This window comes from Parus major, chromosome Z (assembly GCF_001522545.3).
Source record: "Parus major isolate Abel chromosome Z, Parus_major1.1, whole genome shotgun sequence".
NCBI classification, from domain to species: Eukaryota; Metazoa; Chordata; class Aves; order Passeriformes; family Paridae; genus Parus; species Parus major.
The window spans coordinates 50,565,253-50,582,435 of NC_031799.1; the positions used below are offsets into that span (position 1 = coordinate 50,565,253).

General features: G+C 42.3%; 1 protein-coding gene across 1 annotated transcript in view; it reads right to left on the reverse strand.

Annotated features, from left to right (window-relative positions):
• Window positions 1–1,943: 1,943 nt before the first annotated feature.
• The window catches only part of MUSK (muscle associated receptor tyrosine kinase), a 58,593-nt gene continuing 43,353 nt past the window's right edge, over window positions 1,944–17,183 (reverse strand). The window contains exons 14-18 of the mRNA XM_033511386.1: window positions 16,786–16,945; window positions 15,359–15,542; window positions 14,807–14,998; window positions 8,402–8,550; window positions 1,944–6,589 (exon numbers count right to left, since the gene is read on the reverse strand). Coding sequence (XP_033367277.1) covers window positions 5,913–6,589; window positions 8,402–8,550; window positions 14,807–14,998; window positions 15,359–15,542; window positions 16,786–16,945 — 1,362 coding nt within the window. The 3' untranslated portion in view covers window positions 1,944–5,912. The remainder of the gene's footprint in view (window positions 6,590–8,401; window positions 8,551–14,806; window positions 14,999–15,358; window positions 15,543–16,785; window positions 16,946–17,183) is intronic.

A 17,183-nucleotide genomic window follows, 5' to 3' on the forward strand; every position in this document is an offset into this window, starting at 1 on the left:
TATGTCAGTGGTATAAAGTATGACCTTTGCTAAGGGCTACCACTCCAGCACTGAAGAAAATTGCTAGTTCTGATTTTTAAGGGCAGCTTCAAACTACTCATATGTTCCCCTTCTTACAGTTACAACTGGCCACTGTGCCACTAAGTATGGACAGAGGCCTCCAGGGAATGCTCTTAGCTATGCACAGCAAGAATGTATAAAAATGTGAGTTTCTAAAGATTTTTCAATGAATGAGTACATACATTTTTCTCCCAAGGTTGAGAAACTTATAGAACACTTGTGACATTATTATGACAGGCTCTGTGGGCTTGGTGGAATAGTTAAATTGATAGGGGTATTTTTTCCCCTTTTTTCCTTCTTGTTAACAATAAAATTATTCTAGTCTGCATTTGAGTATCACTGAAAGCCTCTGAATTCTTTATGGAATAGGAAAAGTTGCTTCATGTTTCTTCAGAGCTCCACACGAGCAGCAGAGGGGCAACAATTTTCACATCACTGCAATGGCAGAAATTTAGCAAAGGCCTCTTAGGACCATGCAGCCAAGCAGCTGCTACTACACATCTGAAGATGCAAAGTTTCAGAATGAATGGAAAGACACAACAAGCAATTTGCATAGAGGGCTGAGTGAAACCTCTTTTGCCCTCCTTGCGAGCTTCCTCATTCTCTTCCCATATGCACATACACGAACATAAGGATATGCATTTACAAAATCACATATAAAAGCCGAGGAAAAGTTAACTATCTATAACATGCTTCTGCTTTTCCCAGACCCAAGTTACTCTCACTGTTTCATGCAGGATGGCTGAATTACCTAGAATATTCAGGGTGACTCAAGGCACTCGGGACATCCCATGGTGCTGTCTGGTTCAGGTGACCTCAGGGGCTGGAAGGAGGGGAGCCTGGCAGAGATTGTACAGACAGGTTCTGTCACAGAGTCAACTTTTTAGCCTAGAAGAATTTTCCTCTAGAAATTCAAAAGTCTGTTCATTTTGTAATGGGAAATGAGTGCACCAGTCCTTCTTGTGCCTTGAAAAACTTGTGATGTTAACAGTTCAAACCTTTAATATGATTTAATCTGATTGAGAGGATGAAAAATTAACTCCTTTCCAAATTCATTAATGACTTTCTCAGCAAGGACAATATTTACAAAACAACTTTTTTTCCTAAGGTTTCTAGCAGGAAGATTTGCAGAAAACACTTTAGATTGTATTGGAGGGGCAGGGAGAGGGAAAGAAGGAAAGAAAGAATGTACTTCCTAGTTTGCCTGACTAATTGTGGTCAGGAAGTTCTGATTCTCCATTTCTGACTGTTAAAGATTTGCAATTAGTTTTGAAATAGTTAAAAATCCCACAGATTTACTGAGTTCATCTTCAAGGATTATTTGCAGAAGAAAAGAGTTATAATCTTTTAGATAAACCCATCAGCATGAAACTTTGTTCAGCTGTGTTCTACAGACAGAAAACTCAATTCCCTTTTGATTTTATGTCACACTAATTCCACACATCTAGGTGTAAGACCAGAATCCAGGCACAAATACCAGCAGATATTGGGATGGAGACAGATGTCATTCCCATCTGTGTGAGGCATCTTACACCTTGGGATAGTGGTCAAGGGACTCCAATCCACACTACTGTAAAAACATTCTCCTTTCCCTTGTCCAGTCCTTAATGTGATCTCATAAGGTAAAGTTTCTTAATGTGTTCCTACAGCACCCAATTTAATCCACCAAAACAACATGCCTTTGAGCACACATTAAGTTGACTTATTGCTGCAATTGCCTGCAGTATAACCACTGTGATATAAAAGCTGTAACACAGATATTTTAATAAAATTAAATATATTCATTTTCAGAAAAAAACCACAAAATCAAAAGCAAATCTAAAACAAAAAACAACCAAACCAAAACAAACAAACAAAAAAAAATGAACAAAAAACCCCCAAACATGCTGGAGAAGGAAGAGAACAAAGAGAACAGAATTAGTATTATAGTATTATCCTTTTCAATGTCTCTTTATTTTATAAAATATTGCACACATGAGTTACACAGGTTGACGTAATGAGAAGTGCACATCTCTGCTAGAGATGTCTTTCAAAGCCATCATTCAGGAAGGTATAAGAAACAATCACAGAATAATAACTAGTATATTCCCTTGGGTAAATGAGACAAGACAGCTACGATTAGCCCACAAAGTGTTTGAGAGGAACTTCCTCCAAACTAAATTTGATCATGTTGCAAACAGTGTCAAATCAATTATGGAATTTATGCTTATAAAAGTGCATTTTAAATGCAACTGTCAAATGGAGGCACAGGAACATGAGAGGATTTCTGTGCTATTTGGTTGGTCAGACGTACACATGCTGCCAGTGCTCAAGGCAGCACACTTGCAAAGGGAACGGATTTATCATGTGTGCTGCAAATCCTCTTCTTGGGGTTTTCATCCAGTGCCCTAGTTGCTGGCTCCCTCTGCTATCAGTGGGAAGGAGAACCAAAGCACCAAAATGTTTATTTTAAATTCATGTATTAGAATGGTCCCTGCACAATGGCAACACGTAAATTCATGAAGCATTCTGTATTTTTTGGGCCAGTATGGACAGAACTAAATGTAGAAAAGTGCTCTACCTTGCAGCACACAAATGTTCTAAAATGAACACAAAAATGTTCATTTTTGATTCATCCTCCTCCACATGAATTATAAATCCAAACTAGAGAAGCAAAATATTTTTGCTTCCAAGCAACTTTTTTGAATAACAAACTTTTCTTGCTCTTCTACTCTCTCATAATCCCTTTGTTTACTCCTGTTCAAAATAATTAATGTTTCAGGGTAATTGTACAGAATCTAGAAGGATCTGGCATAGCACACTGTATTACATAGAATGAAGACAACAGAATTTTAAACATAAGGAGTAGAAAAAAAATCTGTGAAAGAAGGCATGTCATGAAAGCAGTCAATCTACATCTCCTAGCAAGCTGAAAAACATACAGCAGAAAGAAATGGCAAAATCCAGCTGCACACTAAGGCAGCATAAGTCCTACTACAGTTTAATCCTCAAAGGACAGCACCATTTAGGTGCTAAGCCCTCCTGCTGGATCGGTACACAGAAGCGATTACCATCTCTGGAGAGCTTGTTGCTGAGAGCTTCTCTGAGTGAAATGATCTCTATTCTCCTGCAAGAAAGGAAGCTTTCCCCCTCCTGACCTGCAGACACTGACTGCCTCACACTTCAGTACACGCTTATAATGCAAAGGCTGGAATGCTGAATGAGGAAGACCAAATTTTCCACTGTTACCCTAAATATGGGGCCACTGAGAGAAGCATTTGGGCTAGGAAAATTAGATGAAAAGGGCTACACTTTCAAGTTTATGGGAGTTCTTATTTCACAAAGAAAGTGAGTGAAAATTCCAAGCATATGGCATTACAGGCAGCTAACAAGAAGAAAACAGTGATTACAGTTTTAAAATCATTTTCCGGGGGTAATGGGAGAATGAACAACTGAAGATCCTAGGTCCTAAGTGGGATCCTAGAAGGCAGAAAGGCAGACTGTCCTCCAGACTGAACATGGCTGTGTTTGTTTACATTTTGCACACAGTGCAGGTTTTGCACCTCTTACTGTGCGCTTTGCTTATAGTGTAAGAATCATTCCAGCTTCAGAGGAGGTGTGAGCTACCTGGCCCCACACCATCACCCACACACAGCTTCTGACCCTGCCCTCTCTATAGAGGGGTGACAGAATGCCCGATGCCTTGAGCACTGCAAGGATCTTGAGTGTGCACCCTCCCCTACAGAGATGATGCAAGACCTGGGCTGTGTATTCGGCTCGGCTCGGCATCACTCCCCCATCCCTCCCGGCTTGCCTTCTCACTTCTGCCTCCTCAGAACAAGCAAGACAGACAGGGAGCTGATACAACCTAACAGAAGTTTAACAATGCAAACTTCGAGGTGGTCATAATGTGATAACAAGAGCTATATCAGTATAGCCAGTATAATTTTTTATTGAAATTTAGGGGCTTCAGAATTTTCAAGAGTATTTGTCTTTAGCATCCAAACCTCAGTAAACTGTTGTGTCATAGCAGCATGATGGTAGGACTGCTAAATGAGTAAGACAACACTGGCCATTTTGTGCTCACTGTGCAGATGCCATTTTAGCACTTCAAAAATTTGCAGCCCAAACCTCTTTTCTTGCCACTGTCTTTGGTAATTGCAAGCTCTTTGCTCCAAGTGAAAGTGACACCAGTGGTCTGAAAACATTAAATTATACTGTTGTGACCACAATCAGAACAAACTATGGTTGTATGAAAAAAAAACAAAATACAGAACAACAAAACCAACAAAATAAAAACCCAAACAAAGAAAAGAGCAGCAGAGGAAAGTTGATTTTTCCTGTTCTGTTCATGATAATGGTTCACAGACCTTTTCAAGCTTACCTTTCAGAAACCATAGATAGCTGCTCTCTGCTGCTGCTTTCTGTTTAGGCTAAACCAGTGTGTCCCAGTCACAGAACCCACACTCATTCCCTTGCACTCCTCCTCTTCAGTCATTATGCACATCCCTGCCTCAGGCTATATTTTGTATCAGCAATGAGGCTCTGGGACAACTGCTCCTCACTCCACAAGGAGCTAAAAGGTTACACCTGTCAGCAGAGGAATAAAATTTTCTCAGGCACTAAAGTATCCATTACAATTTGGAGAACTTTTAGCAGAGAAACATTTGGTGTTTGGAGATGAGTCTGCAGTCTCATCTTTGCCCTGCAGATGTACAGTTTGCAATTCTTCTTGTGTGCACCCACTTTCTCCACATTCTCCTTACTGACAGGTTGTCTCTGAAGGACACTGGTGGCAGACATCCACCTTCCTTACTTCTCTGTCTGTAAACTACAGCACGAGGGGCCAGCAAATATTGTAATGGAACTTAAGAGAGTCTGTCAGGAAAGGAAAACCAGAAACAGGAGGCAAAGATTGTAAAGGAAAAGGAAATAAACAGTTAATACCACCTGTCACACTTCTGCAAGAGTGGATGCATTTCTCCCTGCTTTCAGCATGGTGAGGACCATGCAGTGGCAAATAAATACACCTTGGATACCTGCAAGGTGCAATACCAGGCTATTGGGACGAATTTCTCCCATAGGACCAAATGGCTTTGCTGCTTCAGCAGAAGGCAGGAAAGACATGTTGCAATGCTTAAGGAAAGCTTTAAGGTGAAACTAACAAACATCAAATGAACGTGGCTCTGGATTTCCCACACTGGAAAATGGAAAGTGTCATACTTGACAGGAGTTTGCCTGTCTCTGTAACATAAGATGCAGGTGGCTTCCAGTGGTCCAGCAGGCTCCTGTTTTGATTCTGTCAGTGTTATTGTAGAAGTTAAAAGGAAGACAATAGTAGCCTATGGCTTAAGAAACATCCTTTTTCTGCAAAAAGGACTGAGTATGCAAAAACAAATAGTAAACAGTATGCAAAAATAAAACAATAAACGGTATCCCCAAAAGAAGATTGAACTCTGCAATCTTTTTTTAAATAACTTTTGAAAACGTAAGAGAAAGGGGAAAAAAAGGTAAAAGCCGAGAGTGCAGAAGAGCATGGTGGGATCTGTTAGGAAGGGAAGAAACAGCGGTTAGGAAGAAATATTTGTTTGCTTTCCCTGGGTAACTCTGTGCTCCTGGAAATGCTAAATATAAGTACTGAGTTAGCATGACCAGCACTCTCACTAATCTGAGGAGGCCTATCTTGGTGGCTAAAGTTCAGTCCCACTCAAGGAGGTGCATAAGGGTGCAGTCTATATTTCTTGCTTGGCAGTGGAACAAGCTCTTTCTCCTCCCTGAGTGGGACATTGTGTGAAGCCACCATCGCTCAGGAGCTCACAGTCCAGGTCAGTCTGGATAGGTGGACACTGGAGACAAAGAAGGAAATGCGTCCCTCAGACAGACATGTTGTCCACGGCCCTCTCGTACATGCGCTCCAAGATGCGGTGGATGCTGGCAAAGCCCGGCCGGTCAGCAGGCAACTTGCTCCAGCAGAGGCGCATCAGGTTGTAGAGCTCCAGGGGACAATTGTCTGGGCAGGAGAGGACATTCCCATCCCTCACATAGTAGATGACCTCCTCGTGAGCCATCCCGTAGTAAGGCTGCATGCCATAGGAGAAGATCTCCCACAGCACCACTCCGTAGGCCCACACATCGGACTCTGTGGTGTAGCGGTTGTAGAAAATGGACTCAGGAGGCATCCAGCGGATGGGGATGGCATCGTTCTCATTTGCCTTGTAATAGTCAGCCGAATACATGTTCCTCGAGAGACCAAAATCTGCGATTTTGACCACCATGTTCTCCCCGACCAGGCAGTTCCTGGTGGCCAAATCCCGGTGGACAAACTTTCGCTCGGAGAGGTAGGCCATGCCAGCAGCGACCTGCTTGGCAATGCAGAGCTGGCTGGTGCAGCACAGTGCCAGGGGGTTCGGCAGGCGAAGCCTTGTGTCCAGACTGCCCTGCGCCAGGCTGCAGAGGTTGCGGGGCGAGCGGTCGCGCAGGTACTCGTTTAGATCCCCATAGGCCATGTACTCGAACAGCAGGCACATCGGCTTCCCAACTGCACACACGCCTGGCAGAGGACAGACCACACAGGTCATTTGGGTAGCAAAGGGAGTTCTGCTGTGCAAAAGCCAAAAAGTCAAAAACAAGCAAAAGGGAAGCTTTCAACAATGCAGAGAGAGAGAGGTAACCATGAAAATACCATGCACTTTGCATGCATCCATCTGCATCTGCATGCATGCTGCCTCTTTTGAAGTTCCTTCATCAGGGATCTAATGCTGAGCTCTGTGGGTGACGCTAACAAGTCATGCACATGCCTGCATGCAGAATTTTTCTCGACATCCCAGGTAAAACACAGAATTTTGGACTTGTGTTTAATTAAGTTTATGCTTTATGCTTAAGCTTGTATTAGCAGCAGTTTTGCCTCTTCCCAGGTGCAACTGCAAGGACATTCAGGAAGTAACCTTTAAAGTTCTGATCATGTTATTTCTAATTCTTTTATTTGTTGTGACTATTGTATTATTACAATGTATTGTTGTAGGGGTGACACATATGCAGGAAGACTTCAAAATTATTTACATGGGGCATGTTCAAGGGTTTGGTGGAACACTTGAATTTCAAGGAAATTCCTGCCCTTATAGATTTTTCTTTTTTTTTTAAACAACTCATGCAAAAAATGATGGTTGAGGAATTACTTCTGGCATGACAGACATTAAAAAATGAAAGAAAGACAAATCAAAAACAAACAGCAGAGGGGAGATATTTGCCATATGTGTTAGATGGAGAATGCAGTCCCACTGAAGGGCACATGCTTGGCTCTTCATCAGCTCCATTGGTGGGTGGGCCAGCATTAACCACACTTCCATGAGCCTTACTGATCATACAGTGATAGCTTGCCCCTAACCAGCAAAGGCCAACATTTAAAATGTATGTGTTTTGCTTTCTTAGGGCCATCATTTAGCAATTGATTTTACAACTTATTGTAAAATCTGAAGTTCTGGTTGATGACCTAATATTTGATTTTTTTGAGGAAAAACAAATGGCTGTTCCCAATCTGATGACATGGGGATTTGACAAGTGTATGTGAGCAATTTATCATCTAAGCTGTCTTTAACAATGTGGCTGTTTCTCCACAGCCCCATGATGTGATACCAGCTTGTGCCTGTACCTGTGCCATTTTCTGGCCTAAAAGGTATTCACAGTAAACACAAAGTTTAGTCAAGCTTGGTGTATTTCCTGCTTCTCTTTCCTGTAGCCAAGGTACCAACCCAGCTTTCCCAAAATTGTGCTTTATCCATTTCAAAATGTTGTGGAACTTCCTACTGAAATAAATTAAGACCTCTGTTCATGAGAATGAGATCTGCATACAACAACTTAGAGCACAATTGACAGATAAAGCTGGCCAGCAGAATCTACTTCAGACAAAAAATGACAATTTTCTAAAAGAATATTTTAGCCAGCAGCTTTCTCCTCAGAAAATGTCTTATTAGCCAAGCTGCAGCATCAAGACTTTTTAAAAAATCCAACAAAGAGAGATGTCCTTAGAGATGAGAATGGAAGGAAAGGAAGAGACCAGTTTTGTGGCTGGCTTTTTTTGTTCATTTAATTTTGGTTTTTTTAATGCTATTAAGTGTTCAGACATCACAATAGTAAGTGGGACCTATAAGACTAACAAAACTTGTGCTATTTCTTTTCAGTACCCACAAAATAAATCACAGTTCCAGGAAGTTCATGTCTTCACTGCAAGACATCTGTGTCAAAGTTACTAGACTGGAAGCAGAGCTAGGCAGCAAGATGGCCAGCAGTATACTCAGTGCAGCATGAGGAGTCTTTGCTGTGATGCACCATCCTGTTAAGGCAACAGGATGCCTCACTGAGATACCTAAAAGCTTGACGATATTCGGATTGTCAAACTCTGCCATGAGAGCTGCTTCCCTCTGAAAGTCGGCCTGCATGTCTGCAGATGCTTCCTCCTTCAGCATTTTCACTGCTACCATGGTGAAAGGTTCATATGGCAGCAGCCCTGGGGCCCTGCAACAAGAGGGAAGAGAGGAAACCATCAGTGATGAATAGATGCACACTAAATATAGGTTTTGTTTCTGATAAAAAAAGAGAGGCTGACCAACAAGAAATAAAAAAAAAAAAAAAAAAAAAAAAAAAAAAGGCTGAAAACCAACAGAAGGAACCTTAAAGCCCAGTTTCATCTCTTGAGACTGCAATATGCATTGCATATTATAGATATGTCTAATTTGGTTCAGGGGGGACTAGATTCAGTATAGCTTTTTTTGATTACTGGCCTTGCTGCTTACAGACTCATTACCATGTCTGGTAAAGGTGTAAATAAGTAACAGGTTGGTAAGAAGCAACCTCTCCCTAGGCTGGAGATCACATCCTAAACTTTATGGAGGACAGGATGGACTCTTCAGTCCAAACAATTACTTTTGGGGTGTAATGGCTGAGTTAAAAATAAACGTATTTCTATGAAATTAATGAAAGAGCCTCCTTTCCCATACCTGGCACAATGGTGACTTTGGTATATCTGGCTACTGTTAGAGTAAAAGTAACAATAACAATAAGTGTTCCAACCAAGTTCCCTTGGTTTCCTAAGGAAAATAGCCTTTTGTTTCTGTTCTCTGTGTATGTGTGTGTGGCACGTGTATGCACTTTTAATTCAATAAATTATAAAATTATTAGCTAATTTCAGCTGGATGTAATGTGGTGTAGCTGAGGTCTAGTAAACAGTTAATATTCCTGCAAGATTTTGTGGAAACACATGACAGGACAGAAGGGACAAAGCAAACTTGTCTGAAGAACAAGTTAATGTGTAAATACACACATTTTGACACTGGTGAATCTTCAGCTAAAATTTATAGACACAAATCCTTAGGAAACAGAATCCTGACTTATAGCAACACACTTGTTTTCTTATCCCTTAACATATTTAATTAGATGGGCTTGCCAAAGAATTAGGGATAGCTGTTGCTGGAGAAGGGTAACTTTCCACCTTTCAAACATGCACCAGACCTCAGACATACATTTTGTTTCCTGCACAAATTCTTCCCAGGGGCCTCGGAGCTAAAAGACATTCCGTACAGGTAGCCAGCCAGAGCCCATAGAGAGTGGTGCCATGTAGTAACATGCATCATGTTACTACACCAGCCAGACTGCCCTCCCATTGCTCGAATGCCAGCTTATTTTACTGCTCAGTAGCACCTAGAGGAGACTCCAATTTCCAAAGCAAACTTCCAGCTTCCTTGTCTTCTACTTCAGACACATGGCAGTTGCAACAGTTGCACTTGGATGCTGTAAATGTCAAATGTCACTGGATGGCAGGGTGTCCATCAAGAAAGGAATCACAGGTGGCTAGATCACAGCTGAGACACTCAGGCAAGGAGGTCTGGCATGCCAGAGCAGAGAATCAGACCCCACACTTGTCTACTACTGCCTCTATTACAGCACAGTGTCTTCCTTCTTTTCCCCTGCGCTGGCAACCAGTTTACAGTCTACTAGGAGGGGAGGAATACAAGCACCTACCACCTGCTGTCAATTCTCAGCACTAGAGCCTGCAGCCACAGCAGCCTTAACAAAATAATAGAGAATTTAAAAGTAAAAATAGGAGGCCTTTATGTCTTCCAAATAGTCTTACAGATCACCACTCACTCCTGACTAGCAGACCCAGCACAGTGCCAAAGCAAGAGTAGGCAGAGCCCAGTCCTGCCCGCTTTGGAGACAGAAACTCACCCCAAGCTGATGTACACCCAACCACCCAATTTCACTGATTCCTGTAAACTAAACTAAATGTAACCAAGTTAAGCTGCACAGGGTCTTTTAACTGGCCTTCAGGCAAAAGCCAGAAATTTCACCTTTGATAGCTCATGGTGACTCAGTACAGTTCTTAGCAGACCTGGGAAACTCACACTGATCAGCCACAGAGACCGAGTCTGAAGTCTTGGCAGATAGCTGTCAAAGTTAACTTCTTTCATGCCCTAAAGACAGTCTTTGCACAAGTGATAGGGGCACAACAGCAGGGTAGCTGTGGGAAACTGCTGCCTCTGAGCTGAAGAATTTAGGTGGAGGGCCAGAAAGGGTTTTACAAAAAATGGGCTAATTCTTTTCTAGAACTGGGAAGCATCAAAAGAAATTACCTTAGGTAATCTCTCTTGCAATTAATTAATTAAAAGCTGAGGAGAAATTTACACTGTTTGTGCACAGGGGGGACAGCAACACCTCTTTGCCTGCTTCAGCACCAATGGATTTGTGCACCAGAGGCATCAATTGGCATTTAAGTACAAACCTTTCAAAGGCATGTAACAGAGGTGCAGTTAGGAATTTCATCCTGAGCCTGCCTAGAGAATGTCTAACTTAGACGTTACATACAGGTTTTCCTTTCAAAACAGTAACTATGTAAAAAAAAGAAGAGCAGCCTGAACCTGTATTTGAGATTGCGTCCTGTCCCCATCTTGCTCACCACAACAGTTGGGTAGTTTTGCTTAGATCATTAAATAATGCAATTAATATCTACTGAGTCTGGTGGGAATCTACCTTTACCCTATCCTTTGGTTAATTAATATATGAGCAGGAGACTGCTCTGAGTCAGCAGGGGCTGCTTTTTGAAGGGGCAGGGAAGGCTGGGGTTTTTTTTAATTAACACCCACACTATCTTTCAGCTATATATGAGATGGCAGGTCAAATACCCTTTGCAAATGGAGAGCACATGAGGAAACTTCTGTCAAGAAGCTCTGACCTTAGGGACAGCTTTGTCTCTAAGGAGGGACAACAAGTTGTGCATTTGTAGTGTAGCTCTACCAGCCTACTAACAAAAACTCCATACTGGCCTGCTACCAAAGACTCCACACCCAGGCTTTTCAACAGTCCTGATCTTCAGGCTTAGCCTGGACCACACAGCCCCAGCTCAGGGACAAAACTTGCATGCAGGTTTGTACTGAACTGCACGGAGCTGGTGCTCTGGTGGCTTGTGGGGCCTGCGTGGTCCTCCCAGGAGGACAATCAGCCACAAAGACCCAGCTGGAGCAGACCTGAGCCAGGCCCTGAATTTTGTTCTAAGCAGGGTTACTTCCTTATCCTTCCAAGTGTGAAGCTGTTCCTGGTGAAGACAGCAGCCTTTCAGGAGAATCTAGTAAATGATAGCTAGACACTTCCTGTCCTAACATGTTGCTTGACCCAGGAGTGAGTAAACACTGAATCAGGACTCACAGCAGCCAACTGGCAAAGGCATCACTGGCACTGAGTGCAGAGCTGTGTTTACAGAAGAGCGAGAAACATGAGAGCAGGAGAAGTAAGAGGATTGCTAAACTTAGCTTGAGATGGCCATTTAACACATGCAGTAAAGTACATTTTATCCTTCTGAGATAGGAAGGTAATAATTTGAGTTTTCATCATTTCCAGTAACCTGGATTGACACACAGCTTGTACTAGTATATATGGGGTCTGCACTGGTCTGTCAGCAGTGCACAGAAATGTTCACAGCTTATTGTAAGGAATTCTAAAGACTTGGAGGCCTTTTTGATAGAGATGGTAATAAAAAAATGGAGGTCCCTCAGAAGCAATATTTCTGTGGCTCTTTCCTTGAGCCATAGAGAGCAAGCATCTCTCAGGATGTGGTTCTCCTCAATTTGCAAATGCTAGATAAGACGTGATGCTCTCTTTTTCCCCTCCCGTGTCTTTTTCTCCTAGCTTTTTGTTATACTGACAATAACAAAAAGTGTTAGTTGAAAGAAATTGCAGTGCTGAAGTAGATGAAATCCACATAAAAGGCCTTTACACCACTTTGGCACTTGCTTAACTAGCACTTTAGTGACATTTGAATGCCCTTGCTTGATGTCAGTGAAAGTCATTTCAAGCTCAGAAGGGTCTGTGCAGCACTCACATAGTATTAAAGCTCCCAGAGCACAGCCAAAGCAGAACTTGGCAGAAAGAATGTCTGTCCTGCTCACGCACAGGTGAAGACTCCTGCAGCATGAGCAGGAAGGTGAGGCACCTCAGGGCACCCCGAGCACTGTGCTGAGGCTGGGGTGGAGCTGCCCTGCACCCCGGTGTGCAGTGGCCCAAGCACAGCTGTAGTGCAGTGTCTATAGCTTTGTTCTTGTTTCAAGTTCAGATGCATTTGGCCATCCAGGCTAACAATTCATCACAGGCTAAGCGTCTGTGACATTCCTACTGCATGCCCTTTGAATTTTGTTATTTTTAGTTCTCTCTGTAATAAAGAAAAGTATGCCTGCTTTCTTCCATAAGAAATAATTTATCTTTTCATTAGGAAAAAAAAATCCATGACAGCTATTGAAATTGTTTCCCAGCTGCACACATTTAACCTGTACAGAACTAATTTTCTAGCAGGTACACCAACTGCGTAACTACAAACATTACAAATACCTGAATTATGACTGCTTTTTGCAAGGATAGTCCTTTGATTTGTCAGTCAGCAGAAGCATTTCACCAAGCAGATCTTGGTCCATGGTGGGACCCTGATCCTTCCCTGGGTTTTTATGATGTCATCATTCACTACTGCAACTACATAATCAGCCATGCCCCATACTTGTTAACAGCAAAAGACAAAGATAACTGCCCTGACTAAGCAGGGAACTATGCAGCCTGTACACTTTCTTCTAGGAATTTGGGGATGGGACTTTAGGAGGAAACTATTACTGTTCAAAGGTTGTCTTGCAGAAATTGTGGATTTTGTCAAGAAAAGCTAGACATCTTCCATCCTCCTCATTTTTGGCCTTGTCAGTTAAAGATTTTTCACATTTGTGAAAGTGCACAATCTCATCTTCCATGATACTATCAGAGCTGGGCTGTCATGTAATATCTTGGGTTTAAAACAGGTAACAGTGGCTGCAAATGCCAAAAATAAAAAGTGAGAAACTATCTAAAGGGTACACTGTAGAAGTCTAGAGATAAGGGAATTTATGTGTGTTACTCAAACACCGATATCCAGATAGCCATGGAGCCAACCAAGGATTGTTATGGCTGGAGAAAGGGGCCATACAGCGGTAGGGCAACATTTTTCTGAGACAAGTGTCCTTGTTCTGGCTCCTGGAGATAAGCACACCACCATACATCAGAAGTGCAGGAATGAGGCTGAGAAGTAAGTGGGAATAGACTGCAAGGAGGGATCAAGAGCACCCAAGACTTCCAAATCCCCAAAACCATTTCCAGAAAGGTCTGGAAAAATGGGCTGCCCATGAAAACTCACTTGTATAGAAAGTGAGAAAGTTAGCTCCAAGTCACAGAAATTTTACTATTAAAATGTACCTCCACAAAACCTGGGCACATATGTGCCCCAGAAGCCTCAAGTTTCTGTCAACTGAATTAATGGTGGAGCCAGGACCATTGATCTCTCTTTCTTCCTTTCTTCCTTACTTTCTCTCCTTCCATCTCTAATCCGTTTTTCTGTCTCACTTCCTTTTCACACTACCCCTTTATTCAAAACCCGCTGCCCTGTGCTTATATAGGAGGTCAAGGACTGTAAAACAGCTATTTCTATGGCAGATGTGTAATTTACTAATAAAAATTCGTCCACTTTTGCGGATACTCTGACTTTTACTGTTCCTTTCACCCATGAGCACCTAAAAATCTTGGATGAACGCTTCCCATTAAGGTTGGGATATCACAGACACACAGCCACATATCCCCCCTTCCCCCCACTCCCTCACTGGCCTATGTGGGAGGATTTTTAGGGGATTTTTAGGGGGTTTGGTTTGGTTTGGTTTGGTTTGGTTTGGTTTGGTTTGGTTTGGTTTGGTTTGGTTTGGTTTGGTTTTCCAACTTTTGATTTTTTCCAATCAAATTGAAATTTGGTTGGAACTGAACTGAAGTATGACACAATGACTTCTATAGTAACTACACAGATCAGTATTGGTGTTATAAAGGAGATCAACACTCACTGCCAATTCATAAATACTGGGAAATGCAAGAACTTCACAACAGGTCAGATGTCACAGGCATCAGTACTCTTGGGAAAATTTAGCTGAACTTTCACACCAGACTATAGTATGTGTGTAGGGCATTACATCTACTAGAGATTAGAAAAGAGTAATTTGTGGCAAAAGTTTAACAAATATTGACAGCAGTGGACAACAAAAACAATTTTCCAAACCTGAGTGTTGTGTACCATTTGGTACACACGCATTTGAGAATGGATGGATGGATGGATGGATGGATGGATGGATGGATGGATGGATGGATGGATGGATGGATGGATGGATTTCCAGTGCCAATTTTTCACAAGTATCTTCAGATAAAGAAGACTCACAAATAGACTGCTTACCTGGCTTGGAAGACTCTCCCAAATGCTCCCTCCCCAATATCTCTCACATATTCAATATTGTTCCTGGGATACTCCAGGCTAAGCAATTTTGGATTGAGGAGAAGAGGCATGCGCTGGTACATTGGGTTGGGGTGCAGCCGGTCCAGGAGCAGTTCGGAGGGCAGAGTGGTGAGAGTTGGTGTCTCCGAGTCTCTGAAACAATGGAGTGATTTTTGGTCAGTGTGGGCACAGCCCTCACCCAGGAGAGGCACAGCCCTCACCCAGGAGATGACTATCTATACCTCCTCCTGAGCTTATTTCTTTCAGGATGGAAAAGGAAGGTGTGGCAGGGCTACTAGAGAAGCCTTGCAGCAAGGTGTCATGCCATGTCCCTAGTCACCTGGCCACCTTCTGCTCTAGCACAGGAGTTCAACAAAACTTACACTGGGCTGCCACAGGCAAAGGGAGGGCTGCAGTGCCCTACCAGGTGTCCACAGGACTTCACTCCCAAAAACAAGAAAGCCCTTTTTTCAAAGCATCATTTCTTGCACTGAACTAAGTTCCAAGTTCTACCTTTTTTTGTTCTTCCACTGTTTTCGATGACGGCAGCAAAGCAGGGTGATAATGCCAAAGATCACAACCAGAGCAAAGCTGGAGATGATCGAGATGATAACGGTCATGGAGTATGTAGGGGAAGGAGAAGGGGGAAGACTTAGAGTCTCTCCATTTGGTTTTCTCGTTCCCAGTGATAACAATGCTGCAACATAAATAAAATCAGAGGGTTATGCCTTTGCTAGTTTATGGAGCTTTTTCTAAGAGGAATTCACAGAGCTAGCCTGTCATCCTGGGAATTACTGACATTACAGATACAACTGTATGACCACATGATAGTATCATACTAGGGAAGCTTAGTCTGCAGGAAGGAAGACACATTTGTGCTTGCCACATGTGAAAAACCAAGATCTGGTAAGACTGATATATAGTTCCCATTGAGCTGGGAACACAGTTTTGGTATAGAGTATTTGCAAGAGTTACAAATGGGAGGTCACATCTGATAGTCTCAACAGTATTCAAATATAGTAATGTCTGCAGTGAGAAAGATCAATGGTGCACAGTGGAAAACACAATGTATCGTGTATCTTAAAAGGACTCTCCAAGGAGGAGTGTAAGACCAAGTACACAGAATGATACTTTCCCAAAAAATCCTCTTGCTCCCAGTAATTTGCATCTCAGTGTCTTTATGGGGAAGATGTGGAAAACAAGTTTAAAGCACACTTGGCTGTATTATGGGGGGAAGGGGGAAATCACATAACTACCTGTGGAGTAGTTTCTGAGACATTCTAGAAAATGCTATTCTCTGCATGAAATGATTGAGGACAGAAGAAATAAATTTAAACACTTCCTCTTTTTAATTGCCAGTTAAACTGAAAATTTCTTGTGTTCACTTATGTCCATGGAACCCTTGTTCCCCATGCATGAAGTTTCCAAATGCAGTCTTATTTCTAAGCACTGAAACCCAGAAACTGGGAATCTTGGATGAAATATTTTCAAAAAATTGGTCTGTTCCTTAAACAAGAAATAACAGGAAGACTTAGCTTCAACATCAAAAAACAAATATGTTTCCATTTTTTTCAGGCTTATTTTTAGTTAAAATTGGGGTGGATTATCACTAAAAAAAAAACACTCCAAACAACTTTGGAAAACAGCCTGAAACCCTACCTTCTAAAAGGTGTGACAAATCAATTTTTCAGAATAGCACAAGACATTTCATTTAATCTTTGTTGTTTAAATAACCTAGGGCAAGGCACTTGATTTGCCTGTCTTCATTTTCCCCTCTTCATGGGGCACAGTAAACCTTCTGTTTAAAGATGCTGAGTGAATCTACGAGATGACCCAGAGCTAGCTGAATCCAGAAGACAGAACAGATTGGTGTACTCAGGATGCAAACACCTTGCATGGCCACAAAATAACTACAGGAATTATAAAGTGCAGTTGCCTACCGTCTCCACAGGGAGACACGCTGCAATATTCCCAGGTCACAGCTGGATCCTTTGTGTAGCACCAGGGACGCTCGTTCTCACCTCCTGGATTACGGCAGTAATTCTCCGCATCAAACAGCTCAGGGAAAACCTGAGGAGTCCTCCTATGCAAATGGGGAGCCTTGGGGGAGGAAGCAAATTGTATTAGTGTTTCAGCATCATTTTCCCTGCTATTATTACTTTTAAAAATGGAAAAAAACCACCAAAGAGTGAAGCAAGACAGAGCCTTTCTTGAAACAGCTTTTCAGTCACCTGAAAAGACAGAGAATGCATCTTGATACAGTAAGGGGAACTTGCAGATTGAAATATGGTGAGACTGCAAAACACCAATGAGCTCAGGAATGGAGACAATCTCTTCC